General features: G+C 39.7%; 2 protein-coding genes across 10 annotated transcripts in view; both read right to left on the reverse strand.

Annotated features, from left to right (window-relative positions):
• Positions 1 to 17,178, reverse strand: part of trim37 (tripartite motif containing 37) — a 317,829-nt gene that overhangs the window by 146,486 nt on the left and 154,165 nt on the right. For all 9 annotated transcript variants that reach the window (XR_015426288.1, XR_015426287.1, XM_087140616.1 and 6 more), the window contains 3 exons: positions 16,632 to 16,824; positions 16,139 to 16,189; positions 13,992 to 14,073 (listed from right to left, as the gene is read on the reverse strand). Coding sequence is in view for 7 of the 9 variants with exons in the window: in XM_087140616.1 (XP_086996742.1) it covers positions 13,992 to 14,073; positions 16,139 to 16,189; positions 16,632 to 16,824 (326 nt within the window). In the remaining 2 variants the exon portion in view is untranslated. The remainder of the gene's footprint in view (positions 1 to 13,991; positions 14,074 to 16,138; positions 16,190 to 16,631; positions 16,825 to 17,178) is intronic.
• LOC147798004 (uncharacterized) lies at positions 7 to 12,739 on the reverse strand. Its single transcript, XM_087140619.1, has 3 exons — positions 12,524 to 12,739; positions 11,929 to 12,185; positions 7 to 11,447 (listed from the first exon to the last, which is right to left on the reverse strand). The coding sequence occupies exons 2-3, from the start codon at positions 12,039 to 12,041 to the stop codon at positions 11,045 to 11,047; spliced, it is 516 nt and encodes a 171-aa protein (XP_086996745.1). The 5' UTR covers positions 12,042 to 12,185; positions 12,524 to 12,739; the 3' UTR covers positions 7 to 11,044.

Below are 17,178 nucleotides of genomic sequence, written 5' to 3' on the forward strand. Positions count from 1 at the left end.
ACAAGATCAGTTTGAATAAGATGGAAGTAACTGTTCTTCACGTGGGAAGAATCGGTCAGTTTAAATTCCTTTTCCCAATTATAACAAACTGGATATGATGTATGTTTTCTGTTGAAGGGAACTGGGTATGACACATTTTCTCTAACCAAATGAATCTGATTGATGCACATTAATTTAATCGTGATTGATTCAGTAAAACTGTGGCCTCCTCAGGTGATCTGCTTTTGGTTCTAAAACCTCACACAAATATGACCATATTTCTATTAGAAATGAATTGAAAAGTCACTTGATGAAAACATTTTCACCCATTCCAACCTTTGACACGTACTTGTTCAACTTACACGAAGCAGCTATTGAATAACACTCTCTAATGACACTTTTTTTGTGTGTTACAAAAACAGTAACACTAGAGGTTTAACAGTCGTTAAAACAACCACAGGCTGTTTCGGCATTTTTGATGAAAGAACTTTGAGAAATTAAACTATGACAGTATTAGAAACAAATAAGTGATAATGTTTTATTCAATACGATACGACATGTATTTAAATAAAGCTTTCAATAAATGTGTTGAGAGCTGTTTACTGAAGATATTTTAAAGAAATCATCATATGTACTGGTATTTCAAAGAATATTTAGCTTTACGAAGTGCACTTTTAATGTCACTTGATTTGTCAGCTGATGATGTCATCAATACATGAGGGCAATTTTCGTCTATAATACTTCCCTTTGTAGTCAATAAATATTGTTTTGTTTGGCAGTTAGGCACGGTGGTATTACGTAAGACGGTGCCATGCATCTTTCACATACCACAGCCCTTTCACTATAAAGCGTATAAAAGTCATTCACTGTGATAGTGAAATCACTTCAGGCTCTAGCACTCACGCTGTGTGTCCACTACCAATGCCACACAAGTGCCTTTGGTCTCCAGAGTAATTAATATCTACTGAGCAGGGCCATGCAGCTACAAACCCCACATTATTATTCAATAGGTTTAAGGAATACTTCGATTAGAGATTTGAGGCCATTTCTGCACCCAAGGCTGATTCAAGTTCTATTCGGGAACTCAGAAACAAGCGGAACCCTAAAGAATTAACAAAACCAGGAAATGTGGCACAATTTGAGTTTAGTGGAAAATTCAAAATCACTTTAGATAACATAAAAACAGCAGTAATTTCCAGAGATGATAAGGAGCAAGCCATTCAAGTGATTGAAGAGGCTGAACAACTGGTGGCGGAACGCAAGCAGAAAATCAAGATTGCAGACTCTAGCAAGGTGGGGTGGTAGATTGTTTTGTGTATGGACAGACAAACAGCAGACTGTCAAAGCAGCAGGGGAGGAAGGTCATTGAGGGCAGGAAATAGCAAAAGAAGCGAGCCTACGATCATGGCCTCGGCTATCCTCAAAATCCTGCCAAACGTCCTCTTTTTCGAGGTATGTGTTTCTCCTTGTAAATTCAGCCTGCGTGCCCATGTGCAGACCAGCCCCCATGATGTATGTTTAATAAATTCTGAAATGTATATATTCTCCCACTTCTTATTTAGTGACGTTCCATAATGTGACACAGTTTTCATGAGTATAAGCGAAGCGAAGTAGCATGAAATCTGCAAGATTTCAACCTAAGGAGATATCAGGCCTTAAAGGATGCGCATGGATTGTAGAGAAAATATCCTGTTTGGATCTGCGATATTGGTTCTTCTGTACAAGGACGATTGTGTGTACAGGACATAGCAAGATACAAAATTTGCCATTTTTGCATTTCTGTATACACCCTAGCACTGCGTACTTATAGTTTAATATCAAGGGCGTATTGTGCAGAGGCATATAGAATATAGACCATTTTCCTGTTTCCAATACTTATGCCCCTTGCACAGACAGCCAATCAATGTAAGTAGCATCATCGTGCTATACGATAAAGAAAACCCCAAAATTGGAGAATAATGATTGACCCAGGACATACACGCAGATTTAGAAAGAAATAAAATATTTAACCTCTGACATAAGCACTTTTCTGCATGCTCGAATATGGATACGTACAAACTACAAACTAACAAAACTACAAAACTAGCCATTTTGGTGTTTCCACTGATCTCAAAGTTACCAGGATTGTAGCTTGAAACGTGTACAATGTCAATGGGCTGAACTAAATAAATATTGAAAAATCAATGATAAATCACATGACGGCATCATCATGACGTCATCGATTTCCATTAAATCTTGTATCAGGTCTTTATGTCAGCTATCACCTTGATAACGATCAAACATCGCGAAGTTACTATAAGGGTGGCTTGAAAACATGTACAAAGTCAATGGGCTAATAAAACACATATTCAGAGAAACTGCTGCTTTGACGTCACATGATTCGCATTTAAACTGAATGATTTTATTACTTGATATTTTGACTCTTGGGTATATTTGTAATTGAACGGAAGGGAAAATTTAGTCTGATTTCTCTTTCGTTCTGGTCGTAAATCTCGGTCGCAGTTGAGGACTACTCGCTCATAAAGTTTGATAATAGTGTGTGGTAGAAAAACGTGTAAAACCCTATGGCAAAATATTAAATTTTGAAAACTCAACAATAAATCACATGACGATGTAATCAGGATGAATTCGTTCTAAGTTCATTCTTTATGAATTTTCTGAGTGCACACCAAGTCTGAAGCCTATCAGATTTAGTAAACTACCAAAGTCGATTGATGGGAGAAAAACATGTACAAACCCCATGGCCAAAAAAATAAATATTCAAAAATCAATAACAAATAACGTTATGATATCATCATGACAAATTTGTTCTACACACATCCTTGGGTAATTGTCTAAAGGTCTGCCAAGTTTGAAGTCGATCAGATTTAGTAAACTGCCAAAGTTGACTGTTAAAAGGATGATGACTGAAAAAGAAGAAGACAAGACTAGAGGTTTTGTCTGTCTCTACCCCTTGACAACGGGAATTTCTTTCCGAAAGCCGACTCCAAGAATTCCAGCCTCGCTTGGCCACGAAGGCCACCTGCCAAACCGCAAATTCTTGGTTTGTGGCCCTGCATGCTCTGCACGCTTTGAATTACATGGTGAAAAGGCTGATTGTTCGGTGGCATGCGGCTCTACTTGAGCTTCAACATTCCCGTTGCCTCTTTTCAAAGTGGGGACTATTGTGAAGCTGGTGATTATGATGCAAATTCAGTCTTTCATTTCTGGGCTACACACAAAGACCAATTACCATATATATAAGAGCCAGGGTCTGCCTTCTTTCATCCTGTTTGCTCGAGCGAGGGCTGAGTATAGTTGCAGAAAAGCGGGCTGAGAATCTCAATTTTTACGGCGGCTATAGCCGCTTCCCGGCGCGAAGGGGGTTAAGGAAAGAGCAAAGGGCCTTTTGCATTTTTTTTTTCTTAAGAAAAGGGCATTCCTTCATTTGAGATACAACCACATTTGAATTTCCCCTTTTTGGAAATTAGGAGATACAAAGAATTAAAGTTTGCACCCTTTACATAATGTCACCTTGTCTATAACACTTGCCAAATCTATCTACCAAATTTCAGCCCAGTCACAAGATATAGGCTTGTAAAGAATGTACTTTTAATGTCATGTGACTAGTCACAAGATGAAGTCCTTACCACATCAGGTCAATGTTTGTCTGAAACTCCTCCTTTTCTAGAGATCTGCAAGGTTTGAACCCAATCGAATATGTACTTCACGAGATATATTGCTTTGAGGAGTGCACCTTTAATGTCACATGACTTGTCTTCTGATGACGTCATCGTCACATCCCTTCATTATTTGTCCGAAAAGCTCCCTTTGAAGATATCTGCAAGATTTGAACCTGATTGGTCATGTACATCAGGAGATATAGGGCCTTCAAGAGTTCAACTTGCTGTCTTGTTACTTGTCTCCTCATGATGTCATTATCACATCAGGTCAATTTTCCTCTAAAGCACTCTCTATTCAAGATATCTGCAAGATTTGAACCCAATTAGACATGTACTTCAGGAGATACAGGGCCTTAAAGAGTATATTCTCCATTCACACCGGTCTGCAAACCCTGCCTTATTTGCATAATCATAAACATGCCTTGTCACTCTAAAAAACAAAATTCTTTGATAATATCTAACACAATAATTCATTGCACATTTCACATTTTCTGTGAACAAAATATAAGAACAAAGATTGCAGGACCACTATAGATGACATCTGTTGCACTATCCTGAACATTTTGGCGCCAAAATGAATTTCACTTTTGATAACTGTGACTAGAAAGCTGTACTGTGTGATATACACTTCGAAACTACTCTGACATTCATCAGTAAATGACACAATGTGGGATATCTGAAAGTTAAGGGTCTGGTGTTGTCATTGACTTCATCACCCATCCTGTTTGGGGTTCAGGACTTAATACGTCCCCATGCAGAACAGGTGTCATGCCCCTTTTTTAAGGAACAAAAAAGTAGAATTCAGGCAAAATTAATAACATTTGACATTTCATAATGTCCATTATGAAAAAAGCAATTGTTGATGATGTCACCACTAAATTTAGCTCAATATTTGCCTAAAGCAATTCCTCTCCAAGATATAAGCAGGGTTTCAACCCAGCACTAACACCAACAGACTAACTCCGCTGAAAAAAAAAATTAATGCCTTTTACCGCTTTTAAACAATAAGTCTACTTCCGGTTTCAACCACAATCCATCACGTTATCCTGGCACTTGCTTGCTGCAAACAGAATGTTGTGGGAGGCCAAGGTTGATTTTTTGATTATATTTTTGGATTTTTATATATTTAACGGAATATTTAAATATTCAACATTTTATAAAAAAATCACGTGATGACGTCATCATGACGTAAATATTTCAGAATTATCTTCACTCCAAAGTTAGTGCTTGCTGTAAGATTGATGACTATCAACGATTACTAAGGTATGAAAATAGTGCCTCGAAAACGTGTATAAAGTCAATGGGCTGAACTAAATATTTAAAAATCAATAACAAATAAATTGATGACGTCATCATGACAACATAAATTTGGAGGTATCTTTGCATCTGGGTCTTTGTTGCCTGTAACTTTGGTTACAATTGAAGATCGCCAAATTACCAAAATAGTGTCATGAAAATGTGTACAAAGTCAATGGGCTGAAATAAATATAGAAAATCAATAATAAATCATTTGATGACGTCATCATGATGTCATTGTTCTATGCACATCTTTAGACAAAAGTCCTTCATTTGATGTAAGATCCAAAGTTGCTTTGGGACTAAAGTGGAAGGTGGAAGAAACGTGTACAAAACAAAGGGGGCGGCTCTTGATAATCAAAATTAAGAATTCTATGCATGAATGCATGTATGTAGGTTCTTCATACAAATCCTCACACAGACATGTGGGAGGGTGTGCTTATCCGAAGAGCCACTACAAATTCATATTCCCCTAGAGGACGTACCACACCCTTGTGTAAGTGGAAAAGGCCATACTGGTTTTGAGGTCGAGTATGGCTCCTAGAAATGTGAGTATCAGTGGGAATAAGGTGCAATTTCTTTCTGTTGACCAGGAACCCCAGTTGTGTGGTCATGGTCAAAATTTTGTGGAGGGTTTTGCTGGCTTCCACCTTCATGAGCTTGATAATGAGTCAGTAAACCTGGTTTAGATCATTGTAAAGTTGTACCTGTGTAGTACTACTCCAGCTTTTTTTTTCAGGAAGACCCGAGGAGAAATTGACAGACTGAAAAGAAGGCTGTTACTCCCTTGTATTGAACTGGCATGTCGTGGGATGAATGTGAAAATGCACATATTCATCTTTCAGATTGAAAGATGCAGCGCGTGATGGAGTCTGAATTAAGTTGATGATCATTTGGAGGGAGTCCATGAAAATAGATGATCCTTCTCCCAATGGAACTATCAAAGTTGCATTGAAGAGGGATTTGATATCTGCCTCTAAGGCTAGGTGTTTGGCTAGGTCAGTTTGAATTTGGGTTTGATGAATAATGGTTTGGGAGGGGGGTGCTTATGTAGCCCAGAGTACATAGAAACCAAATTTGGCACACCAAACGAAGACACACAAGACAAAAATGAACTCTACTATTCCTTAAATTCCCCCCCCCAACAGACGTGTGGAATGAGTGTACTGGAGAATACCAACCCAAAACAGTTTTATATATGCAAATTTACCACATGCCTACTGTCATTCGCTGAAAAGACTTGATCAACTGTAGTGCACCCGGACTTCCGATTATGCATTGCGGTCATGCCGCTATGTTCTTCGTTCTTTTTTAAAGCAATCCAAAGGTTGAAGCCAGAGTGGGGAGGATGGGTGGGTGAGAACTGTTTGGGTTAGGTATCCCTATCAGACTTAATATGAAAGCAAGTCAGAAACCCAATTCAAAATGATTAGATCCTAAAGATGACTTGGGAACTGTCTGTCTGCAGGAGGTCTCAGACTTCTGCACTGCTGACAGTAGGATTGGATTGCCTTGCCATGTGGGGAGCTGCTCTTCAAGACATCCTTGAGGTAGCAGGAGGTGAAGGTAGAGGGAGATTCCCAACATGCAGCCTTGCAGATGTCTGGAATAGAAACTCCTTGAAGGTAAGACCAGGACATAGAAAATGCTCTTACATCATGGTCCCTAATGCAGTACTTGTTCTGTTCATCAAAGCGTGGTGGCCCATCTGGGTTTAAGGGCCAAAACTGTCCAGCGTGCAATGGTGTCTCTTGCCTTTGGGCGATGTGGTCTAGTGGTAGCGATGTGTTATTGTTCCTCTCAGGTCCCAGTTATTGGGTACATATCACTTAAGCACACGGACTGGGCACTAGAGTATATCTGCCTTGTTGCCAGTATGAGAGGCAATCAAAGGTGCAAAGATATCCAGCAGCTACGGCAGAGTCCGATTCTTTGTCAGAAAGCTGATGGTCAGGATGAAGTGGATACCATGTGGCTCCCAGTGTGGATGATCTTCAGCAACTGAAAAGGACTTTAAGTTCACTGACTTGTCTTGAAGTAGTCATGGCCAGGAAAAAGGCTAGCTTGATACTGGCATGTATAAAGGAGGCATTACTTAAGGGCTCGAGGGGGAAGTAGTAAGTATCTAGAGGACTTTAGACAAGATGGTGAAGGGCCATGTTGTTAGAGATGGTTGCACCATCCTTGAAGCCCAAATTTATGGCGACCATGGCCAATTTATATTTGCCAATTGAGGAGACTTATAACCCAAAGCGAAAAAGAATCATGAAAAGGTCCGCTACAATACTCTGAGGAATGATGATTGGAGCCACAGTCTGTTCATCGTAGCACATGACAAAATGCTGTACTCTGCAAAACCTTGCGGGTGAAGGTGTCATTTGTGGGTGGCCTTGGCCACAGCGTCTCTAGAAAGTTCTGCCAAGCAGGACCATTGGACAATGTCCAACATGTTAGGTGTAGATCCTTGGGTGCAGAATCCCTGACTTGGGATGTTGGAGAATGTCTGGTCTGGTCAGGAGTAGAAACAGCCAGAGAACCAGCAGCTTGGTCAGTCTGGGAACTTTCAGCTGACGCAGTCAGAAAGGGGTGAATGTCAGAATTTGACGATATTCGCGCTCTATCTTGGAGAGAACCAGTTGCATCAGTTTAATAGGTGGGAAGGCATACACAAGTAGGCCGGTCCAATCAGTCTGCAGAGCATTCATGGCCCATGCCTGTAGATGCGGTGTTCTGGGATAAAACACCAGGAGTTGCATTTTGTTGGCTGATATGAAGAGATTGATGAACGGCCACTTTATCACCAAGAAGATTGTTTTGGCTGCATTGTTGTAGAGAGACCATTCTGTTGGGCCAATACGACTGTGCATCCATAATAGAATTGTTGGACACTGTGGAGTAAACAGCTTGCAGGTCAGTCAGAAGATGGTTCGACCAGAGCAGAATTTCCCAAGTTAATATGCATAATTGGGGTGAACATGTGCCGCCTTGATGGTTGATAGAGGCCACCACTGTTGAATTGCCCAAGTGTATCAAGATGCTCCTTCCTTCACAATATACAAGGAAGTGGTGTAAGGCATTGAAAATAGCTCACAGTTCCCAGACGATGTGGCTTCACTGGAATTGGGTGTCCCAGTTCCCTGAAACATAATGAGGAGGAAGAGCAGCCCCCCATCCAGGGGATGATGCATAGGTTGTCATTACCATTTTGGGTTTTGCCTGTGAGATGTCAAGTGGTAAGGAGTTTAACATGACTAGAAGTGATGGATGTATTTTGGAGGCTGGCGGCTTGTTCAACTGTTGGGATGATAATTTCTAAGCAGAGAATGATCATAGCCTCAAGGTAGGTTGGAAGCAGAAATGGCACCAACTTCAATATTCCTTGGTTGACAAGAAATCCCAGTTTGGTAGCAAGATCTTTGGAAAGATAGGTTGACATCACAGCCTTGTCCTAGGCCTAGCTGACAATCAGCGAGTCATCTAAGTATCTAACCAGAACATGACATCTAGCCTTAGTGGATTGCCGACGACATTTTTTGCAACCCGGGAGAAGGCCCAGGGTGGAGCTGACAGACCAAAGGGAAGAGCTGGAATGTATATGTCTTCCCTTTGTGTACATGTGGTGAAGGAACCTGCGGTCTCGTGCCGTGAGAGGGAGCGGGGAAATAAATCTCCAGGAGACTGGTGGAGAAGGTCCAGGATCGGAAGTGTATTAATGTTTATATGGAAATTCCTGTGCGAAAGGAATCTGTACGACAATTTCAGATTGATGATGGGAAACCTTTGGCTTGGTTCCATTAGGTGTAAGGAAGGATGTAGGCCAGACACCGTCCTTCACTTGGTTGGGTTGAACTGGGGCAGTGTGTTTTGCAGTAGGGAATTTATATCCAATTCCAGCACAAACAGTTGTATGGAGCTAGTGTCAGCTGTAGAATCACTTGGGAGGCGGGGTGTGGGGAGGCGACATAGGAAAGGGTGTGATGAACAGGATGAATTTGATGGGGTGAGGGTATGGGGTGGTGGGCATTATACAATTGAAGTGGTGAGGTAGTGATTTTAATGAATTGTTCGAACATATAAATTATTCTTTATCCAAGGCTGTGAAGGACCAGTTATTAAGGCAGGGGTTACAGAAGAATTCTGCTCATATGGAGTTGTTGTCTAGGGAAATCTAATAGGGTGATTTCCCTGACTCTACTGTAATTTTGTCTTCCACCACATGCACAACAAAAGTTTATTCTAAACTCAACAAAGATCTTTTATTACTAATTCAGTGACTGAGAACTCATCAGGGTAGTAAGTAATGGAAGCTGAGTTAATATTTCTCCATTCAGAAAAAACCTCAGTGACAAAGAACCCGCATTGGCTCAGTGAGTGCTGTTATGAGAGGGAGGAATAGGAGCAGAGGATAAACCTATGTTTCCCTCCTTGATGCGGACATGCCAGCCATCAGATTCAGGTGCAGAAAGCCAGGAGTTGAAGAAATTGTTTCCTTTCATGCAGTGCGTCGGAGGATTAGTGATACCTTAATTAATCTACTTAGACTATTGTGAATTGTGGACTCTAGTGGACTAGGCAATGTACAGTAGAATGCAGGGTATGTGTTTCAGAGTGGAGCTGATGCTTTTAGCTGACATGCAAGTTGAGCTGTGTGCTCTGAATTTGTAATCTAGTGCTGTGTATCTGGTAGCCCAATTTCTGTGTGAAATTTTGTGCCAGTTTCGGTGCTGCTTTTATGCTAGTTTTGGCATTCTGTGTGGAGAAGTTCTGGACCAAGCGATGGGTGAGGACTCTAAGTGAAGCAAGGGAAGATTAACTGTAAATTATTTATTGACAGTGATGTATTTATTTTTAAGAAAGTCAAAATTGCTTGTTCAAGTCTATTTCGACATTTAGAGCTGTTTTCTTCTATGTTAAATATCCAATTTGATTGTAATGTGTTTCAGGATTACAAATAAGTCAAAGTTCAGATTTTGATGATCTATTTAACTCAAATGATGGGGAAAGTTAATTTCAATTCCCATTAGACAGACAATGGTCACCATTATTATCCTTCAGTAACTAAGAATTAGTAAGAGTGATGCAATATTATTAGGTTTGGGTCAATTATATACTTTTATGTTTAGACGGTCATCAATTTGGGTACTGAGGACACTCTGTAACTACCCAAGTACGAAAGTATGGACTAAGTGACAACGAAAGCAGAACCACTGCAGAGACTGACCGCAGGCTACCTGGTTCCTCAAAACCTCATTTGCCAAGGACCAGTTGAAGCTACCTACCACTTTGATGATTAGGGTTTAAATTTTAGAGATTGTGTTCTAGTGAATGTAACTGCAACTCTGTAAAAAAGAGAAACTTGTAGTATTTGTTACGAAATGCATAATAAAAACTGACTAAAGAAGGCCAAAATGCAATATAAGTAAAACACTCAAATCTTTTGGGAGTATTTTGATTGCCTAAGACTACGATCTGGCGCTATTACTGTCAAGTATTCAGTCAAACATGAACATATCCTTTCACTTGAACATTTTAACAGTGAAATCTGACTGTTGAAACTTTCATTTTATTTTGTATTTTAAATTTGGAATATTTGTAAATACTTTTGGAACCAAGTTATAAATAAGAATTCATTTAAACAGAATAATGTGTTTTAATGTCCTCGACCACATGTTGCTATCCCAGTTGTGAACTGTGACAATTTTGGTCTGCAATGGTGCTAACAAAAAGAGGAAACACATGGCGGCTGCCTACCTAAGCATTATGGGATAGACAGCGCACTACAGTTGATTGAAATTGTTAGTGAATGGCATAATGGCCCAAGGAAAATGTGCACCTGTATGGTAATCTAGGTAGTACTTTATCCAAGGAACTTGTCACTGGACCCGTTCTGTAATACAAAACAGCTTTAGCTGCTTCATTTTATTTTTCGAAAAATAAAAATAAGTAAAATTACGTATTTACATGCACACAGGATGGAAAAGCCTCCCCCAGAAAGTATAAAGTAAACTGGGAAAAGGGAGGACGCTACAAAATTTGAAAATAAGGAGCTTTTGATGTTAACAGTTGTTATTACATGTTGCTCTATTTTCTGTCTTAACTGAAGGGTGTCATTGGCTGAATGCTGATGTTCCTTCACAGCCCTTCTGGAGAATGTGCAGGGGCAATTCCTCCTCAACCTCCTCAAGGCGCTCACATTTCTCAGTAAGCTGCTTGTGGAGTTGTTCCTGCCGCTTGGCGTCAGCCATAACTTGCTCCTGTAAATTGGTAGGGGATGATTCCAAAGTTGCCTCATGCTGAACCTGAATCTGGCACAACTGTACGTCAAGCTTGTGACAGGCATTCTCATATATGTCAAAGAGTTTCTTGTTAACTCCTAGGGAAATATGCAGACTGGGAAGAAAAAACAATTCGACAGTCTCCCCACAAAGATTATCCTTTAACAGCCTGTCTTCTTGTTTTCTCATTTGCTGCTCGGAACAGATTGCAGTGTTGCTGGTGCTCTTCATGTATCTGCAAAACAAATATCTCTTTCTATTGTATATAAAGTACAAAAATTCCATGTGACTTCTTTCTTGAAATATATGTACAATTCTAAATATATGTTCTGGAGCTTGTTTGAACGTGCAATAGTGACTTGAGAAATGTGCAATATTTTAAGGCAGTTAGGTATTTTTGTACACTGGAAAACATGAAATACCTTTCTGTTGTATATGAAATACAAAAATACCAAACTTTCAGGAAAGTAAATGTAAACTTTGAAATACATTTATCACAGCTTGTTTGAACAAGCAATAATGACATTGGAAATGTGCAATATTTTAAGGCAGTCTAACTTTTTTACTCTGGAAAAAAATCTATTTCATATTAAGGAGGAATGTAAAAAGCATGCAGCAAAGCACACATACTTCAAATACTTCTGCATTTCTCCTTTTTCCTCATAATGCATGCACTGTGAAATGAATCAAGTGTCAATATCTACACGTATGTTTACCTTCTGAATTTCCTCATTTGGTCCCAGCCCACATGGCAATCTTTCATCATGGCTAGTGCATCATCTGCTGTCACGGTTCTGTTCTCGCCTGTGTTGCTTGGCAGGCAGCACATTTCATCAGTATGCTGGATTTCAGCAGCCTCTTTGCTGACAGCAAGTCTGAATTCTGATATTTAGGCAGTTCGCTGTCACTTATATGCAGCTGTGATGTTGTTGATTGACTTCGATGGCACAGTCACTCTTTAAATGTGAGCTGGCTGGAAAACAAAATGCATCATCATTGTACATGTAAAAGTATTATACTTTACAGTCAAATTTGTGGATCCCAGATGTAAATATTTCCTTTATTCCCTTGGCCATTACATGTACATCATGTAGAGTATAATATACTGTGGGGTGTTACTTACATGATATGTTAACCATAACCCACAGGGTTTGCTAAAAATAACATTAATTTTTTGGAGAATTTTATGTAAATCAACCTAGATATATTCAAATGAAACATTGGCCACAAACACCAAGATTTGAAAAACAAACATGATATGCTCCTACTTATGATACACATGGGCAACTTACATGTGTTGCCTTTACTTACTCTGCCTCTAGTTCGTATTGGTGGAGCCTTCCATGGGTGAGTGTTCTTTAGCTTGTGCCATATCCACTTGTCAGTGGCTTCTTCGATTTCGCTAGGAATTGGCTTTCCAGCTTCATGTATTTCAGCCAGTTGTTTGAGTAAGCGCAAGCTGCACTTGTTGCATCCAGACATGCAAATTGCTCTTTTGTAGGGCTTACATGCAATCAGTTGGGTGGAGCCACTTCAGTGTGCTTGGGCAGGGCTTTTCTGACAATCGTGGTTCTGTAACCATTCAATTTTTTCAAAACTGTTGAACCTGGTACAGATTACATTCAGATTTGCCAGCTGAAACTTTAGGACCCTGGGACTTCCGGATCATGGAATCTGGTTTGGTGATTGCATATGGGACAATTTATTACCTCATTGCCTGCATGCTTGAACAGAATGTCAGATATTTTGCACAGTAATTGTGTTGGCATGGTGTTTGCACACATGTGCCACTTGTGAAAAGTGACTGCTCCCATTCATGGCCAATTATGTCAAATTCTGCCGGATATTCGATTCGATTTAGAGTTAAGTGCTGAAAATTGTTCTCCTCAGACAGTAAAAGGGAAGAGGCAAAGAAAGGCCAGCGGCTTGTGTTGCTTATGGTCTTCCACGCTAGACTCTGTTTGTTTCTTGTGCAAATCACATACAAAACATCTGCCTGTTCTTGTATGCTTCGGCCAAGTCCTTTGAATGTGCTGTGTGTTACTCAGAGTACACAGATTGTAACACCTTGTTCCAGATTTACTGTGCCTTAGTTTTCTGCAGCACCTGTCACACAAGTTTGGAGGATGCTGGTCTGCACTGTCCTCCCAAGTACTCATTTCAAACGTGTTAAACAACTCTTTTCTGTATTCACGAACTTCTGGAATTTTGCTTCTTGATCCATGTAGAGTGATTTTTAATCCTGTTTGCAAAAACTCTGCAGATTTTATCAATTGCATTCCTGATGAAATTTGAAACTCATGGCTCTTGAAAAACATTGAAGGATAACCTAAATAAAACAACAGGTTCAAGCTAAGGAATCCTTATGTTGTGTTTTACTTTCCCGAGGACATCCCTGGTATCCAGAGTTATGCACGCAAGGCTGCGGTCTTCTAAGGAACCAACAATGTATGCAATGATCGGACTGTCTGCGCTGCTGTTTGCCTGGAGTTTGAGAGTGTATTTTATAAGGCTGAAAACAAAGGCAAACAAAATGTCCTATACTTTTATTCAGCAGGAACAAATTGAAAATATTATGATCTTCAATGGTGTAAATTTAAAACTGGAAATTTAGCCCTTTTCTGTATTTAACATTTATCGCAAAGTTCCGATGAATTTCGGGGGGTCACCATGACTTCAAGAACATTTGTATCACAAAAATACCACAAAAATGGATGGAAAAGGCCGTGCACATGACAACCAACAAAGTAGAATCTGGTAAAAAGACACCAACACTTACTGGATACACTTTTAGTCTCCAGTTCTGGCCAGAAGTGATCAGTGGAGGACTATACACTGGATCTGCCTTATGCTGCAAAGCTCTAGTCAACCACCAAAATGAAACAAGGTAGAAAAATATTTTATGGAGTTAGTGTGAAAGGAAACATGCTATACTCAGCCTTCTACAATTACATGTACGGTGCATTGCAACTGAAATTAACCTCAAATTGGGAAATTCTCTTCGACCTTTTTTTGTCCTCACAGGGAATTCATTGCCAATTTTCAACCATGATAAACTTTTCCCAAGGTAAAAAATTCTTCAACAGATTTTCACACAAGACATTTTCACCGATTTTCCAACAAGAGGGAACAGATTTTCACAGATTTTCCCACAAGTGGAAAAAGATTTTCAAACGTTTTCCCCCCAATTTGGAAAACATTTCATAGACTTCCTCACATATGGGAAATTTTCCCCAACTGAGAAAGGATTCTCATAGATTGTCTCACAAGGGGGAAAATATTTTTAAGCCTTTTCACTCTCAAGTGGGAAATCATTTTCAATCGTTGTGAAAAGCTTTCACATGGTCCAGTGCAGCACGCTAGCAAGCATCCCTCGTTTTCCAGCATTTAAGTCTGTTTCAATGGTACTACAATATTCTTTGAATGGTGACGTTAGAGGGCACCAGCAATTCTAATGCCATATATGCCTGTGCTTTCTTGCAAGTTTCCATGAACATTTGTGTCTAATTCAGTGACAACTAAAGCATTGGAGACTGCCCCAACTATGCATCTGCCTATCTTCCAGATTTCATATTGTCGAGTTTGTATTCTAGATTTTAGATTTTGAGACAATCTTGGGCATTTTTTGTTCATTGGACTCACAAGTAGACATATCGGCAGCATGATTTTCACTGTCAGTTAGTAAAAGCCTTGTTGCCTCCGACCAGTGTGGATTATTTTTATTAATAAGCATTTGATTCAGAAACAGACCATATCAAGCCCTTTCACACAAAAAATTGTTGTGACAAAAATGTTTCCCCCTTTTTTGTCTTATTTGAGGCTCTAAAGGACATTTTTTGAACAGGGAAAGTTAAGCCCAGTTTGTGTTTTGGCATTTGTGACTCCGAAGGAGAAGGCCCAAACTTCATAGATCTGGTTCCCATCCCATGGACATCACGTGCACAGGACCAGATGGCAAAAAGACTATTATTCATGGGCAGTATAGTTTTGAAGACTGTCATTTTGAATGGTGGCAACAGCAAAGCCAAAGGTGAACATTAGTAATGGTTCCAATTGTGACACTGAGGCAATTTCATTGCAAAGGACCCATTTTTGGCACTTGTGTGAAAGAGCCTATGTTCAACAAAGCTATTCAACTGAACTGTAAACACACAAGAGCACACACTTATCCTTGAGTACCTTTTACAAAAGGCTGTTCATGTAACGAAAATATTAATTTCAGAGTACACTTTTTAAATCACTGTGCATGTTGGTGCTGAAACTTTAATAATCATACGTTAACCACTTCATGCCGGGGCATTTTTTCAACGTTGATGATCCTGGGCCGGCATGACAATCATTTTTTCCGTTCTAAAAATCCTTCAAAAATTCATCATTCCATTTAACGGTCGTTTATAGCCGCATGAAGTAATCTTTAGGCACTACTCTAAGTTGATAGGTGACCTTCATTGAAGTCCGAGTATTTCAGCCAGACCTGCAGCCTTGTAAACAGAGCCCAGATTGTGCGGTGTTGTGTAACTGTCTTTTGTTCACGAACCTGGCTCAGTGCACTGCTGACCTATTTTCAATAGGGGCCAGATTAGTGTGCCGCGGTGCTGTGTGGCTCATTGTTGCGGTGGTGGAGTGCTTTTGTCCCCGGTGGTAATCCGCTAACTCTCAATGCCCAAACCCTAGTATACGGTTTCAAAACAAGGCTTTTGAGAGTGAAAAATGTCGGTAATGCCAGCAGCCTGGTCTTTTGTTACAGGGCCCTGTTTCCTTTGTCCGAGTTCGGAGACCCCGGCCACACATACATGTATAAACCATACGTCTCCAATTTCGGAGCCCCCGGCAGGAAGTGGTTAAAATGTGTTCAAGTACTGGATATCTACATAGGCTCTTCTTTCTTCAACATTTTAACATTCCAAAACAGGCGAAAGTACTTACGCAAAAGCATTAAGGACAAATCTACTGCTATCATAAGCAGGTACCAATTCACTGCAATAAACCAAAACATCACAATGACTACATTTTCAATGTTATAGAGACCATTATCTTATTGACTGCCACAAGCCACCAAAAACATTTTGTTGCCAATCTTCTCAGATTTTGAAAACATTTATAAATCCTTTTACTTCATTTCAAATATGCGTAAATGTGTATGTACCTCAATATGAACTAATTAATAAATTTTACAACAATGCAAATTATTAGTTTTGATAGATTGAGCACACAACTTAAATCATGCAACCTTTGACAAAAATGCCACCAACATTTAAAGATAAACACTCTTTACCACTACTGAACTACTTCCATTTTGCAGAAAACTCTGTTATCAACGTGTTACTGTGTTCCACACAGACCGGGAAAATCACAATTCTTGAATACCATCCATTGTGCATCCCATTATAGCCCAACCCCCCAAAATAGAAAGTCTCACCTCATGAAATCAGCAGGGACAGGTGCAGTAACAAAGGACGCCATTGGCTTACGATGTACCTGGGTAAACATCTGTAAAAGCTCACCACTCTTGGCAATTAATTCGCTCTTAGTGCAAGATCGCAACTGATGTTCCACCTCCTGCAGCAGAGACTCTAACAGTTCTGTCTCCTGCGTAAGTGAATTTTTCTGACCTGTTCATCGAAAACCAAGCAAAATGTACACTGAAGTGCTTTGTGGATTTTAACAAAAAGGACATATGATCTGGCAATGTGTATTTTACAAGGGAAGTTGCCTGTGGTGGACATAAATGAATATACATGTCCACATGTTTCATTTTAATAAGCCGAATACCTTGTGCCATGTAACTAATTTGTATAACATTTACATGTACAGCCCCCATAATCTGACAAGCATCATGTTTCATATTCTGCATTTATCTCTGAATTCAGCAATTTTATACAAGAAAATGTGCTATGTAGTATTACCGAGTATACCAGTTGTATTTACGGGAGATATTAATGCTTATGTTGATGTCACTGAGGGTT

Source organism: Acanthaster planci, linkage group LG09 (assembly GCF_054643075.1).
Source record: "Acanthaster planci isolate LZ-2023a linkage group LG09, COTS_SCS, whole genome shotgun sequence".
In the NCBI taxonomy this organism is placed as follows: domain Eukaryota; kingdom Metazoa; phylum Echinodermata; class Asteroidea; order Valvatida; family Acanthasteridae; genus Acanthaster; species Acanthaster planci.

Excerpts from the sequence above, each read along its gene's own strand:
- LOC147798004 (XM_087140619.1), bottom strand. The coding sequence starts at position 12,041 with ATGTGCTGCCTGCCAAGCAACACAGGCGAGAACAGAACCGTGACAGCA. Across the intron at positions 11,448-11,928 it reads CAAATGAGGAAATTCAGAAG|ATACATGAAGAGCACCAGCA; the intron begins GTAAACATACGT and ends TTTGTTTTGCAG.